The 16,233-nt window shown below is 37.2% G+C and overlaps 2 protein-coding genes across 5 annotated transcripts in view; both read right to left on the minus strand.

Annotated features, from left to right (window-relative positions):
- Positions 1 to 1,698, minus strand: part of SASH1 (SAM and SH3 domain containing 1) — a gene marked incomplete at its 5' end in the record, with an annotated part of 511,807 nt that extends 510,109 nt beyond the window's left edge. For all 4 annotated transcript variants that reach the window (XM_083830239.1, XM_083830238.1, XM_083830240.1 and 1 more), the window contains one exon: positions 1,506 to 1,698. In XM_083830239.1, the coding sequence (XP_083686365.1) occupies positions 1,506 to 1,698 (193 nt within the window). The remainder of the gene's footprint in view (positions 1 to 1,505) is intronic.
- Positions 1 to 16,233, minus strand: part of SAMD5 (sterile alpha motif domain containing 5) — a 45,687-nt gene continuing 29,454 nt past the window's right edge. The window contains exon 4 of the mRNA XM_083830246.1: positions 1 to 16,233. This exon is cut by the window's right edge and continues 24,355 nt beyond it. The gene's annotated coding sequence lies outside the window, so the exon portion shown is untranslated.

Raw genomic sequence — 16,233 nt, forward strand, 5'->3', positions numbered from 1 at the left:
TTCCCTGTCAATCCCTTTTCTCCTTGAACTCGGATGATGGCTGTTCTTGATATCTCAGCATGCAACAGTGAAAAAAAATAGCTCTGCAGAGAAACTGATCCATTTCTGTACTACAGAGATTACCATAGTATAAGTTAGTGCAATAATTTATTTTAGAATCAGTAACTCACAAATCCAGAGTGGATGCACAGAGTCAATCCAAGGTTAAGTATACCACAAAAATTTTGGTTCTGGAAATACTTAAAGCCTGGGGTGCTCTATACCCCTCCAAGCTGATTGGTAATAGCTCAAGAGAGCAGGTCCAAAACAGGAAGCAGGTCCAAAAATCAAAGCAATGTGACACTGTGTTAAGTGCTGCCAACAGTGGCTGCAAAAGCATTCTTGCAGCAATCATAGGATTTCTGTGTAAACAGCCAAGGCATGTGCCCTCTCTCAACTGAGCTGCCTCATAAGCATCTGACTGACAGCTTGCTGCTTTTAATGAACTGGAAAATCTGTATGTTTCCTGCCTCTGCAGATTTGGGCAAGTTCAGCTCTACAAGAAATCATGAGCTGCTTTCCTTACCTTTGCCCTCTCCATCATCCCACTCCCTTTAATTACTCAAAGCAGACTGCTAAAAAGACAAAGGCTTGTTCTGCATTTTGAAAGGTTTTCCTGACGCCTAAGACCCATCACTCCATCTTCTCCAGTAGCTTTGTGTCATTCAGACAGAAGACTCAGACGTGTTTGGAAGCCTCAAGGACTCACTGACAAAAGCTTTTATTCCCAAATGAAATGGGCTCTTCTTTTTAATTCTTAATATGTTTGTATTCATTAGCAAGATGACATTTTCCACAGAACTCTGCCTACAGAATGGGGCATATCACATTCATGCCACGACTACCCTACAAATAGCCATGCTGACTCAGGGCTGCTGGAGCCAGTGAATATTTACATAATGAGTAAATAAGGTCTTGCACACTGTGGAATAAAGATAAAATTAGAAGATAGACAAGTCAGTTAACTCCAATTTTTTATTTTTATTTTTTCACATCAGTGGTTATTAGAACTGGGAAAAGTGCTTTGATTAAAAAAATAGTGGGCAATGAAGAAATCTCTAGGAAAGCTATTTCCTTAGCAAGAGACTGCAAGGCAGGATGAGAATGTTGCTGAAATTCCTCCTTGCTGTGAAATTAAATTAATCTCCATTTAGAGCTGCCAAAATGCTGCAACCGACACCACTTAACTGTGTGGCAAGATTCTAGATCCTTCATCCCATTCTACTTTTAAAAGGTTGCTTATAGTTTCTATTCTTTACCCTTCCCTCGCTTCTGCAGTTGTCAGCAGCCCAAAAGACATGCTGGCAGACAGGCGTGCCTGATTTCCTTCTGGCAGCCCCTCTGCTAAGCGCATCTCCACAGCAGCCCAAGTACAGCTTTTGTCACCAGGCAGGCGGCCTCTGACGCCCCTCTTTGGGACAGAGCACTTTGCACAAGTGCTCACAGAGGGCCACTGGGATACTTACCAACCTCCTGCCAAAGGAGCAGAAGTAACTGTCTGTGATGGAGATTTCTAACTTTGTGCTCCGACGCCGGACTAAAAGTGGAAGCTGTCATTCTTACTAGCTGCAATCTCAAAGCTTGTCCAAGTTCTAGCTTCTTGGATCTCAGGCTGTGGGTGAAAAGACCAGCCATTCCCTCCAGAGGCCCGCATGACATCCATCGAAATTGCTGCTGCTTCAGTTCTGCTCTGTACAATATCGATAAAGAAGCACTCTAGCTTAAAATACTTTTTTTTTTTTCTTAAAATTAAAAAAAAAAAAGAACACAGCATTCTCAGACATTTTAACAACTTGTTCTCATTTTGAGAAACTTAGCCACGTTTTACAGGGCAAGGATGGTGTGCTTGAACACCAGTCCCCCCAGCATATCCTATGACATTTACTTTTCTCTATCGGTTCCAAAGAAAACATGTTATACACTACGCAACAGAAAGTGGAAAAACCTATATCTCATCATGAGCCTACACTTGCAACACTGCCAAACTAAACAATCCAGGGTAACTGAACACTACGTCTTTCATCACTACCCAACTTTCATCCCTCACTTGTCCTTATGCCTTAGCATATACAAGGACAAGAACTCGAGGATTTTTCAACAAAGGCCTGTAGCTTTCTGTGCTCTGCTTCATCCCTAGAAATAAGATTAAAGTGATTTGTGTGTAATAAACATACTGACTGGTTTAAAGTATATATATATATTTTTTCCCATTTGAGAAATTTTAGAAGTAATGCACCGTTGGGAAATCATTTTTACTGATGTATTTAAATATAAAAGTCATAAGCAAATTTCATTGCTGAGTGAAAAAACAGTTTGTCCTTATTTTTATACAAGTCTTTTATAATGAATTTAGTACTTGGAAGACATGGGCCTTACCATGTCTATTTTTCCAGAGAGAAGAGAAAACAGACAAATGATATATGTTTTTAAACTCAGTCCATCCCAGTGCAGAGGGAAATCAAGGTGGCTGGTTACAGTTTATCTGCTATTTTATTAGTTAGAGCCTCCAGCTCTTTTTACTCCCTAGCACTCCTTCAGGGGTCGTATTGAGCAGTGTCCCATTGAACAGCATCCCACTCTATAGGCCATTTAAACAACAGGAAAAGTAAGCAACATAGTCTGCTGGGAAACCTTGGTCTTTTCAAAATAGGAGCATTTGGGGCTGTTTTTAAAATGAAACCAATGTTATAGCCTCTTCTCCTGATTATGAAAATGAGATTTTAAACAGCCTCAGGAAGAGCAAGTTACAGTCACCATAAGGATATCAGTCAGAAACATGCCACTATACATGTTGCTATCCTCTTAAGTATACAGACATGCATATTTATCCACAAGTTTCCAATGAAACGCAGTTTCAAGTGCAAGCACTCATTCAAAACAGTATTTCCTACTGTGGGGCATATCGATTTTCAGCAATGGAGTTCAAGAAAAATAAGGGAGAAATGACATTTTTATTTTTCAAATTTTGTTAATAGAACATTTTTTCAAACAAGAACCTGAACTCAATTCTACTGTATATACCCTTATGAATCTGATGCTCAAGTGAAGTATCTGGTTTATTCCCAATGAACTGCTGATCAAGTAGATCATTGCATTACCCCACTAAATCATTTACCACAGACTTCCTTTTTCTTTTTTAAAAAATTGTTAACTTCACAAAAAAAAATAACTCTCCCCCACAAAGAAAGTTCAAAATTAATTATTCAGAAACATAATATGTAAAACATCATAATATAACATGAAATAAAACACTAATTATATTGCAAGCTTCCCTAATAATTGTCAACAAAACCTTAAATTAACTTGGCAAGATCCTGTAGTCTTTGACAAAGGCAAATGCCAGCTAATACATTTTGACAAGTAGTAGACTGGAAGAAGAACATCTTGAAATACTGCGAGAAATATGAGACCACACTGACTGTTGTGTAAATAGCCATTTTTCAGAATGCTTTACATAGTAAAGAGCTGTCATACACAGATTATCTCCTGAAATGCCAACAATTTAACAGATCTATTAGTCTGTTGTATTAAATTTTTGTAATAATTTACTTAATATTGCTGTACAGATCTCAAGGGTCACTGTTCTGGGCTATTTGTACACAGCACAAGAGAATTTTAAATTAGCTTCTGTTTTAAATATATCATTTTAAATATACATCTATGCACATTATATTCATTTTGTGCTGCAGCTTCACATGCCATTCCATTTGCTTTCCATCTTATTATATAAAAGACCCTTTTGATCAAAGTGGTGGCCTTGATTTTTTCCATAAATTATACAGTCCAAAAAGCAGTAAGATGTAGGATTTGCGAAGAGTCCAAGAGACTGCTCAACTAGATATTCTTCACTTGCAATATTTGTCTGTACACAAAGACGATGATTAAAGTAGGAGAGACTTTCTTGTTTTCATCAGTTTAAGTAGGGAATATTCAGCCACTGCTTTTAATATCATTCAGAACAATGCTGTAGGCAACTGCAGTTGTCGTGTTCAACTGCATTCTGCTTTTTGGATTGGATTTAAATTCAACCACAATTTTTTCCAATTTTCTATTAAATTTCCTGGCTCCCCTTCCCCCACCCTCTCTAAACAAACAGAAAACAAAGAACTATGATGAGCTTATTCAGGGCAGCACAGACACACACACACAAGCGTATTTCTGAATAGATTTGCATTATTACAGCCCAGTGGAAACATTTAGCAAAGTGGTTGTATTTTATATCCATTGAAGCAGACATGGCTCGGTATTAAAACTTATGATCCTGAATAAAGTCTTCAGAGACAGCAAATATAGAGAAGAATTCTGGATGAACTGCGGGGAAAAGATACAATTAACAAAATAATGAGGAGCTAAAAAGGGAAGGTAAAATGATGGGAGAGGAAAGTACACAGTATCCATGCCCCCAGAAATTGATCAGCGAGACAAGTATTATAACCCAAGACAGTCAATTTGACTGTTCTTAACATACACTAGGAATCTGAGAAAAATATGTATATTTAATTATATTGTATTCCTAAAGCTTGCTTGGAAGATCTTGGGTCTTTCACGCCAATCACTAGACACTAGTGTGGCTGAACCTCCAAGATACAAACGCTTCCTCTAAGAGAGGAGGCAAGCATCTTTGGGATGGTCAGATCCTGCAGAATACTTTCGTTGTTCAAAAAAAAAAAAATACGCACCACCAAACAACCAAAGCCAGATCAAGTTGCTTACTGTAAGAGGTGACACAGCACAGAAGAATGTAAATGGAAAGGCACAGGAGTACCCAAAGCTCCATCAGTCCCCGCCAGCAGCCCAGGATGGGTGGGCAGCAGAACCTGCTCTGCCCGACACTCATGGGTCCGAGTCTGCTGGCCCTGGGGCAGAGTTAGTCTCCGGACTGCATAATTCACACCTGGTTAATTGAGATCAGACAGGTACCGTTTTGTGCCGTTCAAAATATGAACAAAGTGATGGAAGGGTTTGGGGAAGAGGGGGAAGACTTTCAAGAGCAGAGCAACCACCATACAATGCTTAAGCTTTTTTTTTCTATCCTAACATATGAGCAAATGCAACATTTCCTTGTCCACAAAGCCAAAATTCAGTTCCCGAACACCACCTGAAATTGTTCTTTAATAACTACCATCTTTTACCTGATATTTAAAGACATCACAGCATTATACTGAAACTTTTTTGGTGAAATTAAATGCTTTTTCCATTGCCTCTAAATTTTTTTAATAGTTTCCCCATGAAAAACTCAATGCTACTGCAAATACCACAAGCAATGATTATTTGCTATTTGACTGATGCAATAACTTCATATATGTAGTCCAGTTCAAGTAAGAAACAACTTCACAAACACAACAGTAAGACATTGATATTTTTTTCTCCATACTTGTGGTTGGTTACATGCACACCCTTAATTACACAGATGCACACTGCCCGCAGGCAACCTGAAAAATGATTGATAATCACCTTCACAATTTTTCCAAGGCTGCTTCTTTATAATTAACATTCTAACAGGGAGTAGAATACACATTAGACATAGTAGCATGATATTTGACTACTTTTCAAAAATATGAGGACAGACCTAAAATTATACTACTGACAAGATTATGTAGACCTGTATATTCTGCAAAAACATTTCTCTGAAAAGATAAAAATAAAGAATTGCCAGTCTCTTTATCAAGAGAATATTTCCACAAAAAGAGCTAAACATTCAAAAAGTTGTTTTGATTTTATGCTAATTTATAAATACGAGTCAAAATTAGAAGAGCTCTTGACCAATGGATCAGAATTTGGTGTTTGTATAAACTGTTATTTGTTTTAGAAACCAAGTTTGTAGATAATAGAAAAACCTTGAGTTTCATCCCACTAGTAAAGGATGTACCTACTATTACTAGTAACAAACAAGCAAGGTTCCTCTAGGTTTTTGTTTATTTTTATTTAATAGCAGCAGCTACTGCAGTGGAAGGATTTTCAGAACAATATAAATATACAAACCATCACTTAAAGTACATTACCTAAGGTAAATCACATACTAATGCATGTGTTTTGACATTAACAACCTAAATTTCTGCAAACCCCACACGTGCTAAGCTTTAGATACGTTTTGTTTAATTTTCATCTCAGGGTAAATAACACATCCTCTTCACAATTTGCCGTGGAGTGTTTTGTTCTTTCTACAGGCATATTTTCTCTTGTCATCTGTTTTGCACACTGGAAGGGGATGGGAAAGGATGTAGCATGTGCTACTAATATATGAATGAAACTGAATTCATTTCCAAGTTGTTTTAATTTTCTACTCCAATTAACAGTAATTAGACCAGAGAGCAAAATAAATTCCTATATTCTTCAGCGTACTTTAATTTATTGAACACATAACTAAAGATTCTCCGAAAGGAGTGTATTAAGTAAGGGGAGAAAATAGCCAAGCTATTTTGCTTATTTGTTTTCTGTACTTCTCATTTCTGGAGCTTTTAGATGTAATCCTTCAAACTGTCCTCTCCTCAGTCTCTACCTCTTCCATTCTGAAGGAAGAGGGAATACACTGCTGCATGTCATGCTTTATTTGCCTGCCATTTTTTTTCCAAGGCACACAGACTCTTCGAGTTATTGAAAACATTTAGACTTTGGTTTCTAGATTTTGTTATTTGGTTTACAACCCCTAGTGAAGATTCTAGCACCAGACTGGAAAGGAAGGATCCACAGATGCATATGGTTGAATAAAACCTAACATGGAACCATGGAAATGAAAGCGTGGTAGTGTACCTCCTCATAACGGGCTTTGAAATAAAATTTTAAGTATTTAAGTGCATGCCAAAGTAGGTAAAACTACACCATGTTAAATAAAGTGAGCAAATCATTAAGGCAGGAGCTTGCCACACAATGTGTTCTGTCACTAGTTCTCCTTCTTCCTAATTATACAAATTAAGGATGGCTATAACAGGTGTTACAAGACTGACCATAGTTACAACTCAAATAGCAATATATTTTGTGTTGTTTTTTTTAGTTACCATTCCAGTTTAAAAAAATAGGTTTACCTAATTTAGTTTAGTTAAAACAAATAATTTATAAGCTTAGAATTCTTGGGATGCTCTTCAGTTTCAAGACTGGGAATTGTGTTTGTCCCTTATGTTACAGATGATTCATATGTCCCAGGTAACTCCATCCTTACACATGCAATCAAGTAGTTTAAAATCTTACATTTTTAATATTTTAGTTTCATAATGGGCTTAGGCCTCAATCATCTATATTTGGCTCTAGGACTTCTAGGTATGCCAAGTTAAACACATGCTAAAGGATCTTAGGAAATGGCATCTTTAATGTGGGTATGAAAACAAAGTTTGGGATAATCTGAAAAGTATGTGTAGTATCTTATTTAGAATTACTACTTATTTCAACACCAAAGAGTCTATCTTTAGCCTGTATTTTTATTCCAGCATATGATATTGCTAGATTTTCAAAGTTATAGCTTAAACTATGGTTAATTCAAATCTCACAGAGAAAAAGAAAAATGAAGGGAATTCTACACAAAAAAAAAGATGCTACAGCTAACTAAGCTTAACTTGAACTATACTTCAAGTTAGTTACAGCTTCCAAAATATCCATAACTTAACACTAATTTAAACCTTCTAATATACATAACATAAGTAATGTAAAGAAGAAAAAAGCTGATTGATGATCTGTGGCTAAGAGTCATTATACAGGAAGACAGCCTCCAAAGCAAAACAATTGCAACCTCAGTCTCAGGAGGGCAGGTTCAACAGAAAGGGAGAAAGACAGGAAAAACACAGAATGGACAAATCCATACTAAGACATACTTAATATTATCAAACATGCATTATTAGACTTGCTAGAGCCAGAAGATCTGCTGAAGAATATTTCATTTTGACCGTGCTTAGTCTAGCCAACGTGTTTTGAAATGCTAGGGGAACATTCAACATAGATTTAGCTGGTCAAGTCACAACCTAGAGAAAAAGCCTGTGGTTGACCTTTTCCAGTCAACACTTTGAATGTTAATTTCAATGTTCGGCACATGGAACCATTTTGTTAATAAACACAGGGCTTCCCCGTCACTGTTGGCTGGAGCCAAAACATATCTGCCAATCATTCCCACCAACCCATGTCCACTTTGTTCACAAACTTACTCACAAGCACGTTTTGCTTTCAATGGAAAGCCAATGAATATTCAAGAGAAACAAATATAATCAAAGATTTGTTTTCCCCCTTTCAGAATGTGCGCTCATCAAATCAAATTTCCAAGTTTCTATACACAGTTCTCCCTGTTTGTCGAATATACAGAAGATCTGACAGCCACACAAAGCATGCACATTCCCTCCAAGGAGCAGTAAGGAAGAACTGCTGCTGCCACAGGACTCATCTGTTGATCTTACAAAACCAAAAAAAAAAAAAGTGTTAGGTTATGGAATGGTGCAAGGCAAAGTGAAACTGAACAGTCACATGAGGACCCTTATCATGGATCACCTACAAATAGATGCTTATGCAAGGAATTTGGAAATACTTCAAGGATAAGGTATTATTCAGGGGAAATAATGACATCAAATACAGTTCTACTACAACTTAAAGTAAAAAGACAGAGGAAAAAGCATGTTTATGCTGGCTGTGAAGAATAAACATGCTACTTCAGCATTACAGGTCCCCCCTCCTCAAAGAATTTCCACCAGGAAAATACTTTTAGGACAATATTTAAATAAAAGTGAAGACCCCACACAATCTTATGTAAGCACTTGCATTGTTGAACAAGACTCAATGATTTTTCAGGGACTAGGCAGACTTCTGTATTCTTAGACAGTTTTACTGAATTAAGCCATTAGTATTGAAGAACTGCTAGGAATGGTAAACACAACCATTAGATTAAATACAGAAAACAGTGATGCCTGACGCTTTGTCCCAGTGATGTACTATTTTATCCTGTACATATTTTAAAGACTGTTTCAGTTCTGAAATAATTTCTTTTTTTTTTTTTTTTATAAAAGGCATGATACAAAATACATCCATAAAAGACTTTTCCGGTCCTAAATTATGTTTAAAAGTTTATTTCCTTCCTAATGTTCCACTGGAATGACTTTTTGGCAGAACTAGCTGGAAAGCAGAAACCAGATCTAAATGCAGCTTAACCCATTTGTCTCCCTTCAGAAATTAATACTAATATTTATTTTTAAAATTCAAAGTCTTCCCAAAACTACAAGCTACAGATATTTTTTTTTTTTTTTTTTTTTAAGTTTTCTCTTTGATATTTATTTCCCTGAGAAATTCAAGGGAAATGACTTGAAAAAACTAGCTGACAAGTCCAACCCCCCTCCCCCCTCCCATGCCAGCTGGTTGATTGGATTCTTTATACAACTTCCAATAGCAGTTTCCAGAGGGAAAGATTGCTAGAAGTCTGATTCTGTAGTACACTTTAATGTGCACTATCCAGCACAGTCCTGTACCTTTTTTTTTTTGTCTCAAGAGCTGCAGAAACAGAATTAAATATATAGAGCATATTTACAGGAGAGCTTGATAAATGTATATGTCGTAACTTGAGATGATCACCAGCTATGGTATTGGTTGCAGCTATTGGCCCAAGCCCAAAATATAAAAAAAAAAAATTAAAGTTGTCCAGTTTCCTATCATACTCCACAATAAAAGTGAAGATGCCTAAGGCTTGAGCGAAAAATAAGTGTCAGTACAAGACATGCAACACATTAAGCCAAGAGATGCTCATACAAGGAAAATTGGAAACCCAAACAAAAAAAGAAAACCACCCTTCCTTGCTCTTCAGAAAAGGTATTGCCTTTTCTGTGGGATACGCAAAATGTAATACTCTGTTTTATACCCACTCCCATTTGAGAAAACAACCTTCATGGGATTAACACTTCAAACATCTGACTGTTTCCTTAACTTTAGAAGTATGAGTAAGAAACACTTTCTATTCAAGTAGAACAGCTCACTTGTATAAAACTAACCTTACATCAGTGTTTATAGACCCTTATTCTACAAACCGGTTAATTGCTCAGCATAGCAGGTTCTATTAGAGCACAGCAGCTTTATCAATACCTTGCCCAGCTATATTCCTTACTAGAACTGTGTATTTCACAATAAGACTTGTTTGCAGATTTCTACAAGTTATTGCACTCCTCCTTCTAACTAACTGTACTTTTCACATAACAAAGGAGTAAATAACATACCATTTAAAAACCTCATTTTATATGCAAGTGAAACACACCCAGTATTTTGCAGAGTTTTACCCTTCTCTACAACTCAAAGCAGTGTCATGGAGGTTTGGTGACACTTAGAACTGTTCAACACAGGGACCTCAACTTCTAAGCACATAATTTGGCATTAATTAAAAAATTAGGCCAGAATCCTACCATACAGTTTTTATCATACAAAGTATTTATTTTGAAAAAATGCTTGTAGCTCACAAAAAAAAAAACTCAGGTGTCTTTTCTTTCTTAGAAATGGTATTAGAGAAAAATAGAAGTAGCAATGGTAAGTTCCCACAGAGAGGCTACAGGAACAGGTGGATCAGGTTGTTGTATTGTGTGTAACTATTTAGGGCACTATCACCTTTCTGTCTACTACCTGGGGGAGAAGGTTTGAGTAATTCCTCCAACAAAGATTTAGTTCGGACACTTCTGCTGTATCAAAAATTCAAAAGCAAAGATCTCTTCTGAATTGCACCTTCAATGAACTACATAAAATGGGTTGTCTTCAAAGCTGATGTGAATTCTCTCCAGCTTTACTTACTCTTTGTTATGTGTTCCCACAACACAGCAAGGTACCAGGAGCAACAGGAGCTCAGGGTTGACACGTGCTGATAAGGAATTCCAATTTGCCACCCTCTGTCAAAATCTGTGCTAGTATTTCAAGTCATAAGAGTAATACTAAATCTACAGCTTGAGTAAGGGCAAAAAGAACACCCCTCTGCAAGTAATGGAAAGTTGAGGATAACAGATAAGCCATCTAAATTTGACAGAAATTGTATCATCATATACTTCTGTAAATATTATGTCCATCTGTGGATGTATATGGACTGGCATTTGTAATAATTACTGAAGACTTCTAGAGCATCCATGTAATTTCTACAACAACAACAAAAATCGTACCTTATGACTGTAAATCCCTCCATTACATAGGCCATATAATTAAAGAGTTCAAGCCACTTAATTTGCAATATTCAAATAAAAGGGAAATCACACAGAATACACCATGGCTAGTGGCAGATGGGTCTTCAGACAATACATAATTCTACTTAGAGTCACATACACTGACAAAAATAATTTCTGTATGCATGATTCTCTGCAATTACTTCACACATTTCATGATCATTTCCCTATTTAATTACTTTTCTAGGGGATTACTTTATACTACAGTACTTTGTACTTTGTTTCATTTAAATGAGAGATTTTGAAAAACAGGCCTCTCATTAGATTTCCTGCACCAGAATCTTTTAGTCCTATCAAAGGCTCATTCCTCTTCCCAAAATAGGCAACTTACTTAAGTACAAAGACATTTTCTTTGCAATACTACTTTGTTTTTCTAAAATCATTACCAACTGATAATGACATTAATCTCTATGTTACACTTGACTAAAAGCAGCCAAGCTAGTGAGGAACTCAAAAATGTAAAGTATCCGCTTGTGTTACTGAAATCCACCAAGGGAACACTGAACTTCCACTGGAGAATGTGTATATATGGCATATAAGTTAGGTGCTGCTTTATCATAGCATATTTATTCATGGCAGTGTAATTAATAACCAGCTGTCAACATCCTGAAATGGTTTTGGAACACATTAACCACAGGATGTTTAAGTATTTGTAACTTTTTTTTGTTAATATGCTTCTCTGAACAAGCATATGTATATATATAAATTATAAACACACACAAACAAGCACTAACTATTGTTATGAAAGCCTGAGGAGGATTAAGAAGCTTCCTTGAAATGCAGAAACCCAGAGGATTTCATATGCTATGTGGGAAGCCAGCACTGCTCGTGGGCTTCTCAGGTTTATATTACATTCATTATCTTCAAGCACTGTGAGGTGTTGACAGTTTTAACTGCTTTCATTGGAACTACAGCCCCTGCGAAACTGACTGCAAGCATGAGTCTGTGATTTACTGCCCACCTGACAGAAGGCAGAGTCAGCCCTTCTGAAAGGTGTGCCACGGTGCATCCCCACCAGTGCTTCCGGAGGAACATGAGTGGGAAGTCAGGGTGAGGGGCAGGGGGAAAGGGGCTGGGGAAACAGCTTCCAGCCCTGCTCCCTGGGAGCTTCAGTGTGAACTGCTGTAGTCACCCCTCCTGGAGATCGCATAGCCTCCCAAGCACCAACAATGGTCTTACAAGGCTTACACAAAATTGAAGTTGAGCATAAGACCATGCCTCAACCTGCTGTTCTGGAGGAGTCACTGTGAGAATGTGCTAAGGTTTCCAAGAGCAGCGGGACAGAAGTGAAATTTAGAGAGATTCTGTAGCCCATGACATGAAGAAGCTTAGATAACTGTGTGCTTAGTCAGTCCTAAAACCCAGGAACACCTTCCCCTTATCTCACTGTTAAAAGTCATCCAACATATTCTGAAGTATTCTTGGATCTTCCATTTTCAATGTCAGTAGAGAACATAAGCTTTTGTCTGTAGACCACATGCATTTTTTTTCAAACCAGATACACAGAAAGCATATTTTTTGTCATATTACTTTCATTATACTATTATTGTAAACTTCATTAACAAACCCAACAATTCTGAAGGATGGAAAAAAAGAGAGAAGGTCACACTTAAAGTAATTGCCTGCTGATGCCAGTATGTTAACTATTAGACTGTTATTAATTGATTTGGTACCATACCAAATCATGCAGTGCAACCACAGAATGGTAGATGCATTCCACAGGATTTCATTCATGCATCTTTTTAAACTGCCATCTTTTTTTTCCCCATCCCCTAAAATTGCATTTACAAATACTGAACTAAGGGAAACAATGCAAAGGAAGATATCAATGTTTTAATATAACACGAAAATAGTAGCGTGCTGTTCCATATCAAAAAAAAACAAACTGCTGTCCATCTTTGCTACTGAAGTTCATTGACAAAGAGCAAACTGCAATATCTTACACCAAAATAAATAGACAGACTCTGAGAGACAAAACTGAAATGATGACATGGAATACCTTTAAAGAAATTACAGCAGATGTCTGTAGAATGCATTGTTTTAGTAAAAAAAAAAAAACCGAAGAAATAAAAGTCTGATGTTTGCTCTGTAAAATAACCCTTTGAAATGTCTTCCAGTCCTTTGGAACCTTTCCCTAGCCATTCTTGCTATGAGACTGACCTTAGAAGCAAACTCCTACATAAGTTTACACAAGGTAAGTAGCCTCGAATTCAAAGGAAAAAGTCATAGCTTAAGTTAAGCATTCAAGTAACTGATTAAGTGGCACCCAGAAACAATCCTGCAAAAGCTCATATGTATGCTTAACTTTCCACAACAAACATAGCCCTACTGCTGGGCTGCTCACAGCACGCTTGGGTTGAACATTTACAGAGGTCACCAAAATTTTGCTGTATCAAATCTGAAGCTAGGAGCTAAGAGCAATGTTTTACTGAAGAAGCCACAACGATAAAGTTACCTCAGTAACTTATTTTACCACATAAAAATTCATGAAAAGAGGGTCCTCATAACAATTAGACACTGCTAGAAATAGTACCAATGGGTTACACCCATCAGTCGAGAAAAAAAAAAAAAGAAGAAACACCATGTTGTTTCAGAAGGGTAATGTTTATATTTTAAATAATCAAGATATGGACCAAAACCCACTTTGGTTTATCTTTCAATAGCAGAGGATACACAACATGAGGGCAGATGTGGACAAGAGACAACCGAACTAAGACTACACGAGGCAAAGGTTTTAGCTTGAATTTGGAGAACCAGATGGTCTGCATTCCATAACTGCAAGCAGCAGTGAAAGTCAGAAGGTCAGTAGGAAGATTATATATATATATCTTTTTAAAACATAAATCACTTTTTCCACACCAAATGACTTGTGGAAGAGCATGAAAAAAGCCCAGTGGCTCAGCCCAGCAGCCCATTTATCCCTGCTTTCTGTCCCCAGCAGCAGCAGGGAGAGGAATCTGTGCTGAAGGAGCATGCATGGGAATGGCCACTTGCTGCATTTGGTTTCCCTCCATGTTGTGGAGATAGGCAGTTTTAGAGGTTCATTGTCTTTTTTTTTTTTAGTCCCTTTTACATCCATATGCTAAAAGTTTTGAGCAGCTTTCATGTCACAAGACTTGGTGAATTTGCAATCCACTCTGTGAAGTTGTGATCTTCCATAATGCTTTCCCCCAGCCCTCCAATCAGAGCCTTTCCTCACAGGACTGTTGCTCAGATCATTTTTGCCATCCTTCTTGATACCTGGCATAACTACATTGTACTCTATTTTGTGCTCAGTTCGTACGCAAGATACAGGAACAAAGTTTTATTCAGTAGCTAAACAATACTTTCCATTTCATTTTTGGTTCTTTCCCTGGAAGTTCCCAGTATTTTGTTGGCTTCTTTGGTTGCTGCTGCACAATGAATTTAACTTGAATATCAAGGATCCTAAGTTGTAATAAGTATTTCCAGGTTCAGAAACATTTAGTTCTGGTTTGGATTATTTTTCTCCTCAATGTACTACTTTCATGTCTGTCTACGCTGAAGCCATCTGTTGCCTTTTTGCCCACTCACTCTGCTTTATGAAGACCCTTCTGCAGTTCTCCACCATCACCACACCATTTGACTACCTGAACAAAAGCTCAGCATCATCCACCAGTCAGCCTGAGTGGTCTCTAGCTTCCAGGCTCCCTTTCCATACAGGCATACATGGGAGACATACAAGCAGTCCACCAGTCCTCCAGCACCATGACCATTGAAATGGGACCTTACTCAGTTCAGCCAGTGGCTCAGCAATCTTGCTTTTTGCAGTGAGTCTCTCCAGCACCCTGTGGTGAATGGCATCTGGTCCTGGTGAACTGTTAACACCAAATCTGTTTGGTCTCACATTTTTGAGATATTTACATCAAATTCATCTAGTTTCCTCAGGGGAGAGCAGGGTGATTAGTACATGACTTTGAAAGTAGTCAAAAATTTAGCTAGGTTGAGACTGATCTAGTGTAGTGTTTTCTCCTAACACTAAAAAAGGGAAAAAAGTAAAATTTGTGAATGTCACAGAGCAGGAGAGGTTCAACATCACACCAGAGAGTCTCTTTTTAAAGAACCAAGTGATCTTAAAGATGAATATATGGAAGAGAGACAGCTATAACACTTCACAAAGCCAGACCAGTTTATATCAAAACAGTAGAGGAGGAACATGAGTAGATATGTCAAACTGTAATTAACTGCAAGTGTCAGGAGGACAACACCGCCCATGGGAAAAGCAAATATAATCCTGTGATGGATCAACAAGGTATTTACAACAGAAATATTCAATTTCAGCTGAAATAAATCCAATTTATACATACCAGGCATTTAGTTTAAGGATAGAAATAACACTTAATCCCACTTTAGACTGACTCCCTTTGATCTTTGCTGGACTCCAAGTATAACCAGGTCTTACAGCCTTTTCAAAAAACAAAAAAAAGCAGTACTGAGACCTCTACTTTTTTTTTTTAAAAAAAAGCTTTGCAGAAAAAATTCTCACTTTATACAATAAACCACCCCTACATTTTTTCCTTCATTCTTTTATGCCATAAAGACTAATATTGTCACTGTAGAAACGACAGTTTTATCTGAATTTAAAAGTTATATTAACACTGCAGATAATTACTAATATTAATGATAATTAAGGTATAAGAAAATATGACCTTGCAGATAATTATATTAACCTTGCAGATAATTGTAAGTTAGTGTTTGCAAAGAGCCGTGAAGAGACAAGCTCTATATATAGCATTACATGCACACATACATGCTGCCCACCTACTGTTCTTAGCAACTGCCATATATTTTTTTCCTGAAATTTTAAGGGTGGCTGCACAAGGAAGTATTTTTTGTTGGAAAGTAAACAAAAGTGGCACAGGAAAATTGGGTTTCATTCCCACATCTTCAATTGATCTAACGTGCAATTTCAAGCAATTTATTTTACCCTACTATTCATAAAAGTTTCACCACCTGTCAAATGATATTTCCACTGTAAAGCACATAAAATCTACTGAAGACCACCTCTATACAAATGAGCACT

The sequence above is a fragment of the Anser anser genome, assembly GCF_964211835.1.
Source record: "Anser anser genome assembly, chromosome: 3".
NCBI classification, from domain to species: Eukaryota; Metazoa; Chordata; class Aves; order Anseriformes; family Anatidae; genus Anser; species Anser anser.